General features: G+C 34.0%; 2 protein-coding genes across 3 annotated transcripts; one reads left to right on the top strand and one right to left on the bottom strand.

The window, feature by feature from the left end:
- The first annotated feature begins 214 nt into the window (after positions 1 to 214).
- On the top strand, positions 215 to 9,301 carry LOC143348973 (putative ATP-dependent RNA helicase TDRD12). Of its 2 annotated transcripts, none has more exons than XM_076779775.1 (18): positions 215 to 647; positions 767 to 951; positions 1,157 to 1,443; positions 1,524 to 1,723; positions 1,811 to 1,946; positions 2,219 to 2,327; positions 2,396 to 2,560; positions 3,513 to 3,665; positions 3,737 to 3,889; positions 3,976 to 4,216; positions 4,307 to 4,450; positions 4,518 to 4,699; positions 4,767 to 4,892; positions 4,965 to 5,113; positions 5,676 to 5,846; positions 5,930 to 6,098; positions 6,179 to 6,358; positions 6,423 to 9,301. In XM_076779775.1, exons 1-18 carry the CDS (start codon positions 620 to 622, stop codon positions 6,651 to 6,653), a joined length of 3,009 nt encoding a protein of 1,002 aa, XP_076635890.1. In that variant the 5' UTR covers positions 215 to 619; the 3' UTR covers positions 6,654 to 9,301. The 2 variants fall into 2 exon arrangements, with proteins under 2 accessions (XP_076635890.1, XP_076635891.1); XM_076779776.1 differs by having other exon boundaries at positions 1,157 to 1,433; positions 1,526 to 1,723.
- Positions 9,302 to 9,334: 33 nt separating this feature from the next.
- On the bottom strand, positions 9,335 to 11,753 carry LOC143348974 (protein claret segregational-like). The gene is made up of 4 exons (XM_076779777.1): positions 10,770 to 11,753; positions 10,403 to 10,700; positions 10,040 to 10,314; positions 9,335 to 9,969 (listed from the first exon to the last, which is right to left on the bottom strand). The coding sequence occupies exons 1-4, from the start codon at positions 11,702 to 11,704 to the stop codon at positions 9,549 to 9,551; spliced, it is 1,929 nt and encodes a 642-aa protein (XP_076635892.1). The 5' UTR covers positions 11,705 to 11,753; the 3' UTR covers positions 9,335 to 9,548.
- Between the last annotated feature and the right edge of the window lie 5,359 nt (positions 11,754 to 17,112).

Consider the following 17,112-nt stretch of genomic DNA (forward strand, 5'->3'; position numbering starts at 1 on the left):
GATGCGGGAATAAAGCGTGGAACTGACTTATGTGGACAACAGACGGAAGCGTAATCGTTCTTCCACTCGCTAGTTACAACCAGCGCGATCAAAGCGCCGACGCGACGGTAGCGCCACCACGAACAACCCTAGGGGGAAATCTTCACAGAACCACTACTAAAACGCCATCTTTCGCCATCTTTCATCTGTGATAAATCACTGGATAGTTATTTTGCACACTATTCCTAAATACTATTACGGAAAATCGAAAAAAAAGACTAGTGCCTTTCCTTTTCACTCTTGCAATAATAGAAAATTTCAAGCAGAAATTCAACCTCGCGACAAGCGACATTCGATTTCAAGTCCTCGATTCTCGACTGCCCAAGCATTTTTACTTTCCGACCTATGCTTGTTCAGCTTGATAGGTTATCCAAACTGTTGTGTATATAACAAGAATTGTTTACATGTACTTTCAAGTGTATTTACCATCAAGTATTACGTTCTTAATTCACTGAGGTTCATTTTTGCAAAATTAAGAAAGTATGTTGGATCTTAAGGAACTGAAATTTAAATCCGTCCCAACAAGAATGGAATAACATACACTTTTTTGAAAAAGTACGATTGTAATTAAATCATCAGAATGGAGACTGAACATTTTCATTACAGAGGTTTAAATTTATTTATTCAAACCTTATTACGAACTTATAATTTTACTTTTTACAAATTATACAATTTATTTACTTATGATTCATTTTTATGAAATTTCATTGCATTTTATTGTTTACAGGCGTTACTTTACCACTCTCGGTAGTTGCAGTTAATGTAACAAATATTTTAACGCCGTATATCATAAGGATTTCCAAAATTCAAGATTGCGAGGAGAAATTCAAAGTTCTTCATAAAAAGTTATTATTATTAGAAAGAAAACTATGCAACACAGACGCAAGATATATAGAACCAAAAATAGGAGATGTAAGGCGAAAGTCTGAGAAACTATACAAATTTAAATGTTAAAGATAATTTATTACTATTATTTTGTTTTCTTGCAAGTTTGATACTTCACTACTTGTATTATTTTACTTACGATCGTTTTAAAATAATTTACTTCGATTACAGGTGTTGAAATCGAAATAAAAATAAAATTATGCTCTGTTTTCTTTTCCTCTTTTTTTTTTAGACGATTATAGCATGCGATAATTTACATAAAGACATTGATCTTCCTGCCTGGTTGTGTAGAGGAATCATTTCCAATGCTGTAAATAATTCAGAAAATACATACAATGTTTTTTTAGTTGATTATGGTACTTCCGTTGTATTAGAAAGGGAAAATTTTGTTGTGTGTTCGACTGATACGATTTCAGAAGAGTATTTAAGCTCAACGGTGGGATTGTACAATGTTTTACCTGCTGCTATAAACAACGATACATCGACACAAGATGCGTCAAGTAGCAAAACTTTGGTTCTGTACGGATAAACTAAAATTCTCAATTATAGTTTATTTATATATTGAAAACCTAATGTGCTAATTTTGTATAACTTTAAAGACTTTCAGAAGAATGGAGTTTATCTGCGATTGAATATACAAAAGAATTAATGACTGCGTCTGACACAGTTTATTTCGATTACTTGGCATCTGACGAACATGGTAAACAATACGGTGAATTTTATTTTATTATCGAGGACACTGTAATAAGTTTAAGCATGGCTCTAGTTCTTAATAATTATGCCATTTATTTAGAAGAAGGTAAAGAGATAAGTTTTTTCTATTAATTATCATTTAATTATGTTATTGGTTTATATCTATAATACATAACATTTTATATCCGCACAGAATTGCAGACGTTTATAGAAAACCCTGAAAACTATGAGAAATCATATAAAAGAGTAATTAATGGTGAAACTATGTTCTATATAAACATTTCGAATGATCACAAAATTAATAATGAACCGTGCAAACAGAAACGAAGGTTTGTTTAAAAGTACAAGTTTTTTTTATTTTTGACGCTAATTCTTTTCCTCGTTCTCTAGTTTTTTTACATATTTCAATTACCTATTGCTATTTTAGTTTTCTTTCTCAATTCTGTATTCTTTTAATTGATAATTTGTGTTTTTCTTTATTATAAACATTATCTTGTTCCCAGATTTACTTTTATGTATTTTATATCTTTATTCTTATTTTAACAATATGGATAATTCATTTTAGTTTTGTAATCGATTAATAAAAGTTATTTTTTAATAGATATTTAAAAGAGTCGCTTGAAATGGAAAAAATATTAATCTACGGACAAATGAGGCGCGAATCCTTGAATACAGTTTCGGATCTTAGATTCCCCGCTGAAATACACAAGGTACCATAATAATACCGTTTACGTTTTATATTAGTTTCGCAAAAGTTAATGTACAAAATTTTCTTTAGGCTTGGAATACATTGATAAAGTCAACTATACCAACAAAACTTCAATCGTATATTTGGCCTGCTATAAAAAAAGGTTTGGACGTAATAGCAATCGGAGCAGAGAAATCTGGTAAAACCTTTGGATACGTATTTGCTGTTTGCGGACTCCTGGCTACAAATTCAAACGTAACAATACCACATTTCGAATAAATAAGCTTTACATTAATATTAAAAGTCACAGTCACTTTGAATTTTCTATATTTATTTTCTCATTAATTTTAAAGCTTTAATGCCAATTATTAATCTCAACTCTAATAATTTTACGTACGACTCCTACAGTTACTCCGTCAGAGATTTTAATAATATTTGAAGGGCTGAATTCAGAGATAGTTTATTTCAATGGGCATATTTTTTCATGAAAAATTAGTATTTGTATTACAGAAGTTTCTTCCTGATTTATTTAATACGAAAAGTGTGCGATTTTGTGGTTCTATCGTCCTTCCACGAGAAGAAGGCACAGCGTGTTTACATCCCCACTCCTGTTGCAGTCTGTTGATTCACAGGATTGGTCAAAAACGGTGACGAAGATCTCACCAATCACAGCGTGTTTACATCCTCACTCCTGTTGCAGTCTGTTGATTCACAGGATTGGTCAAAAACGGTGACGAAGATCTCACCAATCACAGCCTGTTTACATCCCCCACCACTCTTGTTACAGTCCGTTGATTGGCTGTCACCCAGCCAATCAGCGAACTGCAACAAGAGTGGGGATGTAAACACGCTGTGCCTTCTTCTCGTTGAAGGACGACACTTTAACATAGTTTTTTTAAATTCCCGTTATTTTGACCATCATCAGAAAGATACAGTCAAGAAAATTGTTTCTATTGAAGGAAAAAATGATTGGTATATTGATTATATAATTACATGAATACAAATTTTAAAAAAATATGAAATGGAGGAATTCATACCTAAGACCTTGTAAAACGCTTAAATTTAAAGACTTTGTAGTAGAAATCTTAATTAGTTATAAAAAAAATGCCTATCGGAAGAAAATGATATCGTTCAACCTCCAGACTCATCACTTATATCTACCTTTATTTATAAAATTGATTTTATAAATTTTATACTTTTGAAACAGCTTCCCAAAAACATGAATCCATCTGCATTAATATTATGCTCTTCCTCCGCTGAAGTATTGGAAGTTCAAGCTTTGTGCACGATATTCCTGCAAAGCTATAAAGCCATACCAGCTGTTTCTGTAATTAATGGTAAAACAGGAAAGTCACTGATGGTAAGTTAGGTACTAAAAGCAATATTTTTAACGTAAATAAGAAAAAATACATGTAAGTGATGAATCGTTAGGTCGAAGCGTATAATGGATGTCGGATCCTAATATCTACACCAAACTCTTTGTTGCGTTTCATGGGCGAAATCAGAAAATTATTAAATTTTGAAAGCCTTCGATATTTAATAATAGACGACGGTGACATTGTTTTGGATAAGTACTTTGACTCTGTAAATTTTCACGATTTTTAATTTCTTTTTTACTATATGTAATTTTTTGCTTTCAAAACGAAACTTGTTTTTTGCCCCCCTTTTAGGTAATTAAATTGTTTAAGAGACATAAAGTTATTTATAATAGAGAATTACAAAATAACAATATATCATTACAAATTATAATAACTGGTAGGCATTGGACGCCACGATTGAACAAAATTGCACGCACTTTAATGTACAGTCCGTATATATGTATAGCATCGTTCATAGAAGCTGCTATTTATAAGTCTGTGCTACCAAAGATGTACATAATACATTCAAAAAATAAGCACAAACAAATTTTAGGTAAAACCGAATAGGTATAAAGAATTCAAAGAAATTAAATGGTTACGTAGTTGATTATAAGAATAAAGGGAAAATATCATTTTACCACAGAATTATTAGGCTACGAATATTCCAAATTAAGAACTGTAATAGTTTGTGTAAATAGTAACGAGGCCGAGGAATTGTATGAATTTTTGAGACGTTGTAAAGACTGTATTTTAGCCCACGAAGATATAGACATGATTCGCTTGCAGGGTACGAAAATACAAATTTTCATTACATTATTATTAAGTTGTATTTGAAATGGCTTTTCTCGTTCTAGATGTAAAGCATTGTTGGGATGTTTCCGTAAGCGGCTCCTATCCAATTTTAATATGCACAGACGAAGTTTTGTCAGACCTGCACGTTACGAATGCACTTTGGTTGATACATTACTCGATCTCTCTGCGCTTCAAGACTCAATTTAACTACCGATTTTCAACGCTTTTCGAAAGTTTGCAAACAGTATGTCGGCTCGTAATTAAAACTTGCAAACTCCAACAAGGAATAATCGTTTACAATTTTTTTTAAGGAAAAACTCAACTGCCAAGTAACTATTATGGTAGACGAAAATAGCGACGTACAATTTTTAAGTATAATTAAAATAATGCAACGCATGAATGTCGTGATTCCTCCAGATATGTCGAAAAACATCGAGGTATTTATGGTAAATGGAATTATACGCATATTTGAGTCCCTTAATTTAATGCCAAGGTTTAACATTTTTCAGCGTATAACGGCTGGTTTAGACAAAAATAAAGAGAAGTTTCCTATTTGTACTAACGTCAAATTGTGGGGATTCTGTTGCAAGAAATATTCTTGCGCGCTTAGACACGGAATAATTTCAGAAATCGACACACCGGCTATAAATATTCGAATGTAAGTACCGTTTTCTTATGAGAAGAGGGCGCAGCATGTTTACATTCCCACTCTTGTTGCAGTCCGTTGACTCACAGGCATTGTGACAGCCAATCAGCGGACTGCAGCAAGAGTGGGGATGTAAACAAGCTGAGCCTCCTTCTCCGTGGAAGGACGGTACCATTTTCCCACCAGAAGAGGGCGCAGTGTGTTTACATCCCCACTCCCGTTGCAATCCGTTGACTCACAGGTATTGGTCGAAAACAGTGACGAAATCGGTGACAGCCAATCAGCGGACTGCAGCAAGAGTGGAGATGTAAACAAGCTGTGCCTTCTTCTCGTGGAAGGACGATACCATTTTCCCACCAGAAGAGGGCGCAGTGTGTTTACATCCCCACTCCTGTTGCAATCTGTTGACTCACAGGCATTGGTCGAAAACGGTAACGGTGACAGCCAATCAGCGAACTGCAGCAAGAGTGGGAGATATAAACAAGCTGTGCTTCCTTCTCGTGGAAGGACGGTAGCAAGATTAATTCACAATTTTCTCGAAATATTGTAAGCAAAGCGCTTCTTTCCATTTTAGGAATGATAAAATAAAATTGAGGGTGCTCAATATACACGATGTTACGCACATTTCTGCTAGAATTGTATCGTACATTAAATTTGATACATTGGAAGAAATAGAATTGTCTAACGTAGATTACATGGAAATTACTATGAAAATTCAAGAGTTTTATTCGTCCTTTGAAAACAGGTAAATACATTGATATTTGACAAAAGTGAATGTAAATATATTTTAAAAATTCTTGGTATATTTGTTTTTATTTCTACGCGCAGGAGAAGATGCGAGACGGTAAACGTCGGAGGTGTATATGGTTTGGAAGAACCCATCGACAGTTTTAAAAGGGTGGAAATTTTGAACGTTGAAACGGACGATAAAACAGATACGCCAAAGTTCGTGGACGTAAGATGCATAGACAATGGAGTAATTTTGACGAAACTGAATGTTCGTGATCAAGTAGAATTATTGAAAGAATTAAAAGAAATACAGTATAATGTGTCTTTAACATTTTATGTTTGTTTTAGGCATATAGATTGTTGCACCTGCCAGAGGAACTTATAAAATATCCGACGCAAGCAGTGGAAGTATTTCTAGCTGGTGTTGTTCCACATGACGACGAATATCTTTGGAATCGTTATGCATTCGACGCTGTCTATCAGTGGTTCAAACAAAACGTCGATGAACGATCCTATGTCATTGCAACGGTAAATTATTTATTTTGTGTATTTTGTAAGTCTTGCAAATAGAATATAAAGATTAAATGTGTAGGTGAATCTTCATCTGAGAAACATATTATGGGTGAACACGTTGGAAGTTGGAACGAAATTGATCGGATATAAGGATATCGTTGGTTCCTCTTTAAAAACAGAGTTGTTGGAAAAGGACCACGCTATTGAAAACGACAAACATTTAAGACAATTGTATCAACTTTGTAAAGAGGCTGGGTTTTTGGATATTAATGGGTGCAATTTAAATGTTTTACTGAATGAAGTCGAGTAAAAAATCGGAGGATCAGAAACGATGGGAACTATTTTAAAACTTTGTTATTCTTGAAATCATTACGCGTGATTTTAAGTCATTTAATTCATTCATTAGTTTCTTTTTTTTTTTTTTTTTTTTTTTTTTTTTTTTTTTTGCACCTGTTGTGTAGATTGACAATAAAATAAAAAGAAAGTTATTTTGATACGAAGACGTTTAAAATAATTGATACATATGATACTTGTAGATAAGTTGTATCGAATCAAAACGATATGAGATTGTTGGGATCTCGAGAAATTAAAGGCGGTTACACTATGGTGAGCTCTCAGCTCAATGAATTTTATTCTAAATTCGAATCCATCGAATTAACGCGATATTTAAACAGAGATACTATTTATTTCCTCGTTATATAGGGTGTTTGGCCACCACTGGAAAAATTTTAATGGGAGATTCTAGAGACTAAAATAAGGAAAATCAAGAATATCAATTTCTTGACTGAGGTTTCATTAAAACGTTATTAAAAAATTTCAAATCATTCTGAAAAAATTATTTTTGGTTGCGGGGCTCAATTACAATCATTTTTGGTGAATAGACCTACCCCTGAAATTCTACCCACTTTCGAGAAAAAAATTCAAGAAGGTGTGAAATTTTTAGACGAAATTAAAAAATTTCAAATCATACTAAAAAAATTATACTTAGTTACAGAGGTCAATTACAAGCATTTTTGGTGAATAGACATACTCCTGAATTCCTACGCACTTTCGAGAAAAAAATTCCTTACTGAAAATCTAATGTGAGGCCAGAAATGCTACCCTGAAATTTCATACGAATCTTTAAAATGTCATAACTCTTGAACGGATTGGAGGATTTTAATTTTTCAAAATGCAAACAACGTGTATTTTAGTGGGGAATATGTAGAAATTCTAACAATATTGAAAAAGTTGTTCCTTGACACCGTAAAGTGAGAAAAACCCTCTAAAACTGGTCCAATTTTTCAAACGGCCATAACTCCTAAAATAGTAACGGTATCTCATTGAAATTTTTTTCTGAAGCAAAGCCCATGGGTACCTACAAAAAAGTATTAGACAATTTTTCTGTAGAGCGTCAAACAAATTTATTAAAAATGAAAAACAAATTTTTAAGAAAAATCGAGAAGGGGGCAGGTGCCTAAATTTTTCAGTGAAAAAAAATTTCAGATCGTTCTGGAAAAATTATTTTCGCTTGCGGGGGTCAATTACAATAATTTTTGGTGAATAGACGTACCCCCAAAATCCTACCCGCTTTCGAGAAAAAAATTCGAGAATGTGAAATTTTTCGACAAAATTAAAAAATTTCAAATCGTTCTAAAAAAAATATTTTTAGTTGCAGGAGTCGATTATAAGCATTTTTAGTGAATAGACATACCCCCGAAATCCTGCACATTTTCGAGAAAAAAATTCCTAAACAAAAATCTAATGTGAGGCCCCAGAAATGCTTCCCGTAAATTTCATGCGAATCGTTAAAACACCATAACTTCTGAATGGATTGGACGATTTTAATGTTCAAAAAGCCAAACGCCGCGTATTTTACTACAGAATATGTAGCAATTATAAAAATATTCGAAAAGTTGTTCCTTGACCCCGTAATGCTAGAAAAACCCTATAAAAATGATTCAATTTTCAAACAGCCATAACTCCTACAATAGTGAATATATTTCAATGAAACTTTTTTCTGAAGTAGAGCCCATAGGTACCTACAAAAAAGTATTAGACAATTTTCCTGTAGGGTGTCAAACAAAATTATTAAAAACTAAAAACGAATATTTAAGAAAATTCGACAAGGGCGTAGGTGCCTAAATTTTTCGGTGAAAAAAAAAATTTCAAATCATTCTAAAAAAATTATTTTCGGTTGCGGGGATCAATTACAATAATTTTTGGTGAATACACATACCCGCAAAATACTACCCACTTTTTAGAAAAAAATTCAGTACTAGCGGAACTTTAAGCGTTAATAACTTTTTAACGAAGCTTCCATCAACAAATTAGTATTCTTGATTTTCGTTTTATTTTGGCCTCTAGAATCTCCCATTAAAATTTTTCACAGGAATGGCCGAACACCCTATATATACATTATTTGTAAAAATTTTTTAAAACGTTTTATATAAATCGTCTGGTAATTCAATTAATAACGAATAAAGTAACTTTTATTTAATTTTGTATTGTTTTTTATTGACGCGAATTATTTCTATATCGTCCAGAAATGATTGATAGGATGCCTCAGCTGTTGAAAATGCTGAAAAATCATATTTTTATTTATACAAGGCACATTTGTCTATTCTTTTCCTCCATTTGGTTCAGCACAAACAATCTTACTATAAATTTGCTTAAGGTTTGTCGGAAAAAAATAAAAACATGCGAAAAATAATGATAACTAGTAAAAATAATACGGAGATTGAACAAGACAGAGCATCTGGATATGGTAGCTTTACAGATTTCATTAACTGGATCGATGTAAGGTACGAAACGTTTTAATTTGGTTTAATCTTATATTTTCTAACTTAGTATAAACAACTTTGTACAATTGTATGGTTCGTACGTGAATTACCAAATATTCAGTCAGTTTAATAAAAATATTTTTCACATGGAAATTTGTGAAAATGTGTACAAGTTAAAAACAGTAAGTTTTATTCCTAAAAATTCATTTAAAAAATCTAGCGACGAATACGAAAGTTATAGTCTAATGACACTTTAATAAGAACGAAGAAATACGTTCATCGATTTCAGAATGCCGTTATTAAAAATACAGTTTATATTATACTATTTACACCTATTTCGTAAAACTTTCGAAAAGAATTGAGAACATAAATTTCTTTTAATTCTAACGAACATTAGAAAATTAAAAAGGTATCTCGATAAACTGTCATTGAACGAGAATTTATTACGTACTTTGTTGCAAAACTGTTCGTAACCGCTTTACATTGCCCGTTTTACAACTATTCACGTTGCTACCAAATCTTAATGAATTCAGTGTTTCATTGTAACACTCGTCCAAAGGTGAAATATTTAGTAACATTAAAGTTTTCGAATTACCGCCTAAAGACGGCATTAGCAAATGAGTGAGCTTTGAGTTTCTGTAAGGTATATGTTCCTGCTTTCTCAGAAGAGCGAGAATAACATTGCTCAAATTCGCCAGTGATTTGTTAATATTTTTTGTCTCAGCCATTCGTGCAGATTCCTCGCCCTTCAATCTTTCGGAACCCGCCAGGTCCACTAAATTTAGGTTTCCTATCGAAACCTCCTTTTTCGTCATATGCGTTCCAATAAGTTTTATTCTCGCCACCGAATGTGATCTTGACGATCTGGAAAATCATATAAGTTATATACTTTGTTGTCGTCCATAAATAGTAAAGGCAAAGGATGTAAATTAACCTTTCGTTCGACAGAGTAGCAGCAACTGCTCTGTTATGCTGCGCAATTGAAAGATACTTCTGCAGTTCTTCGGGACTGTGTATTTCCTGTACTCTTAGGTTGCTGACGTACAAATCGTGTCCTTTACTGTCAGTCATTCGAATTTCATGCGTTTTCGTTTGAGAATCGAGTAAATCCACAATGTGCTCGTTGTAAATCTCAAGGAAACTGGCTTCTATTCGATACTCCCAACCAAGTAATTCGTACTGTGTCATTTCTTTATATATGTGCCGTACCTGGTCAAGCGAGTGAAAAAGAAAACATTTTTCAGACTATTAAAGTACGTAATCTCCAAAAAATTCTACCAAATAACATAGTACTTACTGTTCTAGGTATCATGCCTTCCGTATCGATGCCAGGTAAACCTTCCATCGTGTATGTTTTACCAGAACCAGTCTGACCATACGCAAACACACAAACATTATATCCTTCCAAGGCGGATTGAACCAAGAGAGCCAACTCCTCGAAGACGTCTTGTTGACTAGTGTTGGGTGGAAAAACTTTATCGAAGGAGAATTCCTGTCGCGTTCCTCTCTTCTTTCCGCTACAATTGATCGTATCGGACTCGTCCAACTTACCCACTTCGATAGTGCACTCGTCTACGAAGTTCATAACGCACATCCTGCGAACAACACAACAGATTGACAATTTTCTGAACCGTCTGACTTCTACATTGTCCAGACATACATACCCTTTTCCTTTTTTGTGTTCAGACAGAGTTCTGGGACGTATTCTGCAGAACACACGAATATTCCCCTTCAGCTCTTGCAACGCATTGTGCAGAACTCTGCGATCCATATCCATTGTATGAACCAGAGATTGCAATTCATTTTTCAACGTACTCAATTCTTCGTTACTCTTTCTTTCCATCTCCAGATCTGTTTGTAATTTTGTTACTTCAGACGTATGTTTCAGTAACAGCGTCTCTTGAGAAATACATTTTTCTTTAAATTCCTTTAACGATTCGGAGACAATTTTAAACGATTCTTCAGATTCTTTCAGACGTTTGCTTAAATCCTCCCGTTGCTCTTGCACGATGACCATCTCTGCTTTCAGTTCTGCGAGTTCACTGCTTAACGCTTTGTTTAAATTCTCGTTCTCGATCGCGGTCGATTTGTACAAATTCACATTTGCTTCCGAAGTATTCACCTGAATCTGAAGACTGTTCAATTTCAATTCAGTCTCTTTATACTCTTGTCGCAGATTGGATAGCTCGTTCGTCGCGTGAGCTAGACGACCCTTCAAGTCCCACTTGCAGAGCTTAACCGCACCAGTATTTTGGGTCTTCTTAACCGTTGAAGTCTCAGTAGTTCTACAGACATTATTGCTCGTCGACGTAGTAGCATTTCGTTGCACAGTCGTCGATCTAACAGTAGGCTTAATAAATGGCTTTTTAGCTTCCGTATGTACAGCGGCGTTTCTAGCCGGTCTCTTTATAGCTCTGGTGGTAATCGATGCCGATGTTTTCGATCTCCTGAGGTTTTGCTTCAGCAAAGGTTTATTTTCTATTGAACTTTTTGTATTAAGGTTCAACACGCTTTTGGCCTTTTTTAAAACTACAGGCAGGTTGCTGGTACTCGTTGGGTGCAGATTACTTTTATCTTTCAGCTCTCCCCGTTTATTCATTTTTGCGTTAAAGTTTCTCGCGCTATTAACTAAGTTTATTAAAACGACGGTTGAATATCAGCCACTGGCTGTGTTGCCATATGCGCCACACGAACCGCGTTTCTACGCGCCTGCGCGTCATAAACGGCATCAGTGAAGTAGAGAAATTGCGTGAAACTGGGTGCCATGTGGCTCCTTTTTCCTTTCACGAAATTATTTAAAACTTTTTTGTATACGACTATCAATATTGTTTATAAATAATTTAAATAATATAGCGATACGGTCAAAGTTTGGGTCGACTATCTGAACGAAACTGCGATTTTTTAAAAATTTACAGTCACGTTAAATTGTACAATGTTTGGACTGGAAAATCCTTATTTCGTTAGAAACAAGATACGTTACTGTTTTCGTCCTCCCCTGATCACGCATGCGCGAGAAGTGCAACTCATCCGGCAACATAGGATGCACAGCAAGCTGCGGCGTTATTTGAATTTAAATCTGTCGAATCTAGCCAATGAGAGCAACTTTTATAAAACGCGATCAGTTGTTTAACGCGCTGTGAAAAGGCGACTAATAGCAACCCCCGTTAGATCGGGTTATGTTTGAAGTCTCAGTGATGCAAACGTCTAATAAAATATATAGGAAATTTGAGTTCTAGTATAGTTAAGTCTGAATAATGCGGATCTGGTTTGTATGATATTTTATTAACACAACAAATTCACAATAATAAGGTATAAGTTTTAACTGCATGTGGCAACGCGAATAAAAAGTCTAAGTGCCACTCGTATGGTGTTTTTCTCGTCGGGAGACGGAAGCGGAAAAAGGAACTAGAAATTGTTTCCTACGGTGGCGCGACGAACTAATCTCCAGACTCGCGCGCCACCTACTGAATAATGATGGAAACTGCACCCTCTGTGCAGGCAGTCTAGCTTGGTCGCTAACCTGTGGTAATAATTGCGGCGGAGACGCTACAAATACAGGGTGTTTCATAAATAGTGTAAAAGCCGGAAATGTGGGGTAGCTAAGACGATTCTGAACAATAATTTCCTTTGCAAAAATGTCAGATGGGGTTTCGTTTTTTAATTATTAACGAAAAACATTGACCAATCACGGCGTGCGCCTTCCGCGTGCTCGACTGCCTAGGTATTTTTTCTTGCCTTTCCTAGAGTTCATTACTGAACTCTGCAAATTACTCCTGGTTTCTATTTGCCTCTGATTAGGGATGGCTAGAACTGTTACTTTAGAATCACTCGTGATTGGATCACGTTCATTCCCAATCACAGTGATTTTTCACAGTGATCCGTGATTCTTCGTGATCGCTTTTGATTGGTAGGGAGGGAACCAGTGATGGACATTCGTGGGAATTTGGGCATGCGCACTGGAACATATGATCACTACCGTATACACTTAACTAGAATTTAGGGTACCGTTGGATCCCGGTAAGGAACAAAATTTAAGGAAGTTACAGGGAAAGAGACAAAAACAAAAAATTATCTCTTAATCTACATGAGTATAGCTAGAGAAATACGTAGGGGATCTTCGATAAGTTAATTTTTGTGTGATTGGCGAGCATTTGAAGTAGAAAGTTCAATTTTGTACAAAACATGGGAATTCCCAACATGCACCTCTTTTTGCGCTAAAGATACATCTATGGCATACAGAATCCCACAAGGGAAAATTCCAGTGCGCATGACCAAATTCCCACGAATGTCCATCACTGTTACGGATACTTGATATTTGTTATTGATTAATAATTCGATTTTCAAAATTATTAGCGACAATAATATTAATGTTTTCATATGAATGAACATAAGAATTTTCATTACTGATGATTTATACTTTTTCTTATTTTTAAAGCGAGTGTTAACATCTAAGCAAGACTTTTTCTTCGTAACAACAAACTTATCATTTATTTAAATAATCGACTCTAACAATTTGACATTTGAAATTTACAAAATATGCAATTAAGCAGCCTTTTTCATTGCTTAGACTACATTACTATACAATTTAAATTTGGCGCATTTTTACTTCCTTGAATGCCCACTAAGGGGAGTTAGCGGAACACTACAATCACAGTTAACGTGAACTGCTACTAAGACGCCATCATTCGGATCACGGTCGTGAATGGAGTTAATCACGAGCGTGATCGTGATTTTGTGATCACTGTGATAAATCACAGTTAGTGATTTTGCACGCCATCTCTACTACCTACATACATACAAAGTTTTATTACGTCGATCAATGATAAACATTCTAAAATTATATTTATAATCACGTGTTTATGCTTATAATTACATTGTAATAGGTAATTTGAACATAGCACTTTTTAGAAATCATCTGCATCGTCTTGTTAGGAGAAAAATGATCTTTCAGTCCTAAATTTACACAATTTATTTTTAATTGTTATTTCTCCATATTAAATAAGATATAGATTACCTAAGGTGAAATTGAACGTAAAATACATATAATAGTTTTTTACGATTTTAATATTGTTTTTTTATACGAGAAGAAAAAATGACTTTCTGCAACAGTTGGAATTGTCGATTCATTATCCACTGTGTCGAAATAATGTTTCGCGAACGAGAAACAAGTTGTACGTCCCTGGATAACATTCCATTCTAAAAGAAAGAAAATTCTGTATTATTGTTTGTTTGTTACAGAAGGGAAAACATTTTCCCGTAAGAAACTATCGGTAGTCTGTTCAGGTATTATCTTCCAAATATACGTTTTTCCAGTTGCAACTTATCATATAAGAATCGGTCATCGTATGTGGAAATACAAACACTCCTTTTCTTCGTGCCAGTTTCTTTATTATTTTAGACCGCCCCTCTTACGGCCACCATATGCACGCATACCGACGTCTCTCCAGCCATTCGATATCTAAGAAAATCGACGATCCTCGAGTTGAACGGGTGTTCGCCACGCCAAAAGATGTCTTCTTTGGATCGAATTTCGTTTAAGGGAAAAACCGGAAAAGGGGCGACATTTAATAGTTTTAACTCGAGACGACTGCAAAATACTAAAGTATTTAGATACATCGTTTCTCATTCTTGTTACACGTTACTACACTCGAAAATTGTATATAATTGTTGAATTATTTTTTAATTTAAATTATGTAACCTCAGCACTTAACCTAACTTGTGTAACCTTAACAGATCCCTTGTTATTTTTATTATAAAAAGGCTTCAGTTTAACATAGATGTTTCATTAATTGAATATTATGAAACATGTAGTATTGTAAAACAGAAATAAGTCTACTGTCCATTACATTATCAACAAAATTAAATAAGCAAGGTTGCTTACAAGCCCCATTCTGGGCATCTAGAGCAGCTAACTGAAAAAAAGAAACGGCAATAATATGATAAATCAAACGAGATTCAAATCATGGGAAAAATTTTAATGGGGGATTCTAGAGGCCAAAATAAAACGAAAATCAAGAATACCAATTTGTTGATGGGGGCTTCGTTAAAAAGTTATTAACAATTAAATTCAAGAATTTCAAATCGTTCTGGAAAAATTATTTTCGATTGCGGGGGTCAATTACAACCATTTTTGGTGAATACACATATCCCTGAAATCCTAACCACTTTCGAGAAAAAAATTCCAGTAGATACTGAAATTTTTAGACGAAATTAAAAAATTTCAAATCATACTAAAAAAATTATATTTAATTACAGGGGTTAATTACAATCACTTTTGGTCATTACACATACCTTCGAAATCCTGCGCACTTTCGAGGAAAAAATTCCTTACCGAAAATCTAATTAGGTGCCTAAATTTTTCGATGAAAAAAAAAATTTCAAATCGTTCTGAAAAAAATATTGTTAGCTGTAGCGATTAATTATAATCATTTTTGGTGAATACACATATCCCTGAAATCCTAACCACTTTCGAGAAAAAAATTCCAGTAGATACTGAAATTTTTAGACGAAATTAAAAAATTTCAAATCATACTAAAAAAATTATATTTAATTACAGGGGGTTAATTACAATCACTTTTGGTCATTACACATACCCTCGAAATCCTACGCACTTTCGAGAAAAAAATTCCTTATCGAAAATCTAATTAGGTGCCCAAATTTTTCGATGAAATAAAAAAATTTCAAATCGTTCTGAAAAAAATATTGTTAGCTGTAGCGATTAATTATAATCATTTTTGGTGAATAGACATACCTCCGAAATCCTACACACTTTCGAGAAAAAAATTCTAGTAGATACTGAAATTTTTAGACGAAATTAAAAAATTTCAAATCATACTAAAAAAATTATATTTAATTACAGGGGTTAATTACAATCACTTTTGGTCATTACACATACCCTCGAAATCCTACGCACTTTCGAGAAAAAAATTCCTTACCGAAAATCTAATTAGGTGCCTAAATTTTTCGATGAAAAAAAAAAATTTCAAATCGTTTTGAAAAAAATATTGTTAGCTGTAGCGATTAATTATAATCATTTTTGGTGAATACATATATCCCTGAAATCCTAACCACTTTCGAGAAAAAAATTCCAGTAGATACTGAAATTTTCAGACGAAATTAAAAAATTTCAAATCATACTAAAAAAATTATATTTAATTGCAGGGGTTAATTACAATCACTTTTGGTCATTACACATACCCTCGAAATCCTATGCACTTTCGAGAAAAAAATTCCTTACCGAAAATCTAATTAGGTGCCTAAATTTTTCGATGAAAAAAAAAAATTTCAAATCGTTCTGAAAAAAATATTGTTAGCTGTAGCGATTAATTATAATCATTTTTGGTGAATAGACATACCCCCGAAATCCTACACACTTTCTAGAAAAAAATTCGAGGTGTGAAATTTTTCGACGGAAAAAAAATATTTCAAATCGTTTTGGAAAAATTATTTTCGGTTGCGGGGGTCAATTGCAATTATTTTTGGTGAATAGACATACCCCCAAAATCTTGCTCATTTTTGAGAAAAAAATTCGGTATTGTCGGAACTTTAAACGTTAACAACTTTTTAACGCAGCCACCATCAACAAAGTGGTATTCTTGATTTTCGTTTCATTTTGGCCTCTAGAATCACCTATTAAAATTTTTCCCACGGTTGACCGAACACCCTGTATATTGTTGAATTATTTTCTTCTTTTATTTAAATAGTCTTAGGACCCCATTCCTTGTTACATGTATCATATTTGATCAAATGCTTTAGTTTAACATGGATATTTCGTTAGTCGAATGTTATAAAAATATTAAGCGTTCGAATATGTACTTTCGCGTACGAGTGTATATCGGAAGATTTCGCGAATTACGATTATGGCGTAACGATAATAAGAGAAATTGCGCGTAAACGCTCGTCGACAACATGAGTCGCTGCAATGAAAACAGTCCCGCGGAAGAAAAGTAAAAAGAATGGGCGATACCTTTTGTCAGGGATCGTCTGACGCGCGGCTGAGAGCATACT

This window comes from Colletes latitarsis, chromosome 12, assembly GCF_051014445.1.
Source record: "Colletes latitarsis isolate SP2378_abdomen chromosome 12, iyColLati1, whole genome shotgun sequence".
NCBI lineage: Eukaryota > Metazoa > Arthropoda > Insecta > Hymenoptera > Colletidae > Colletes > Colletes latitarsis.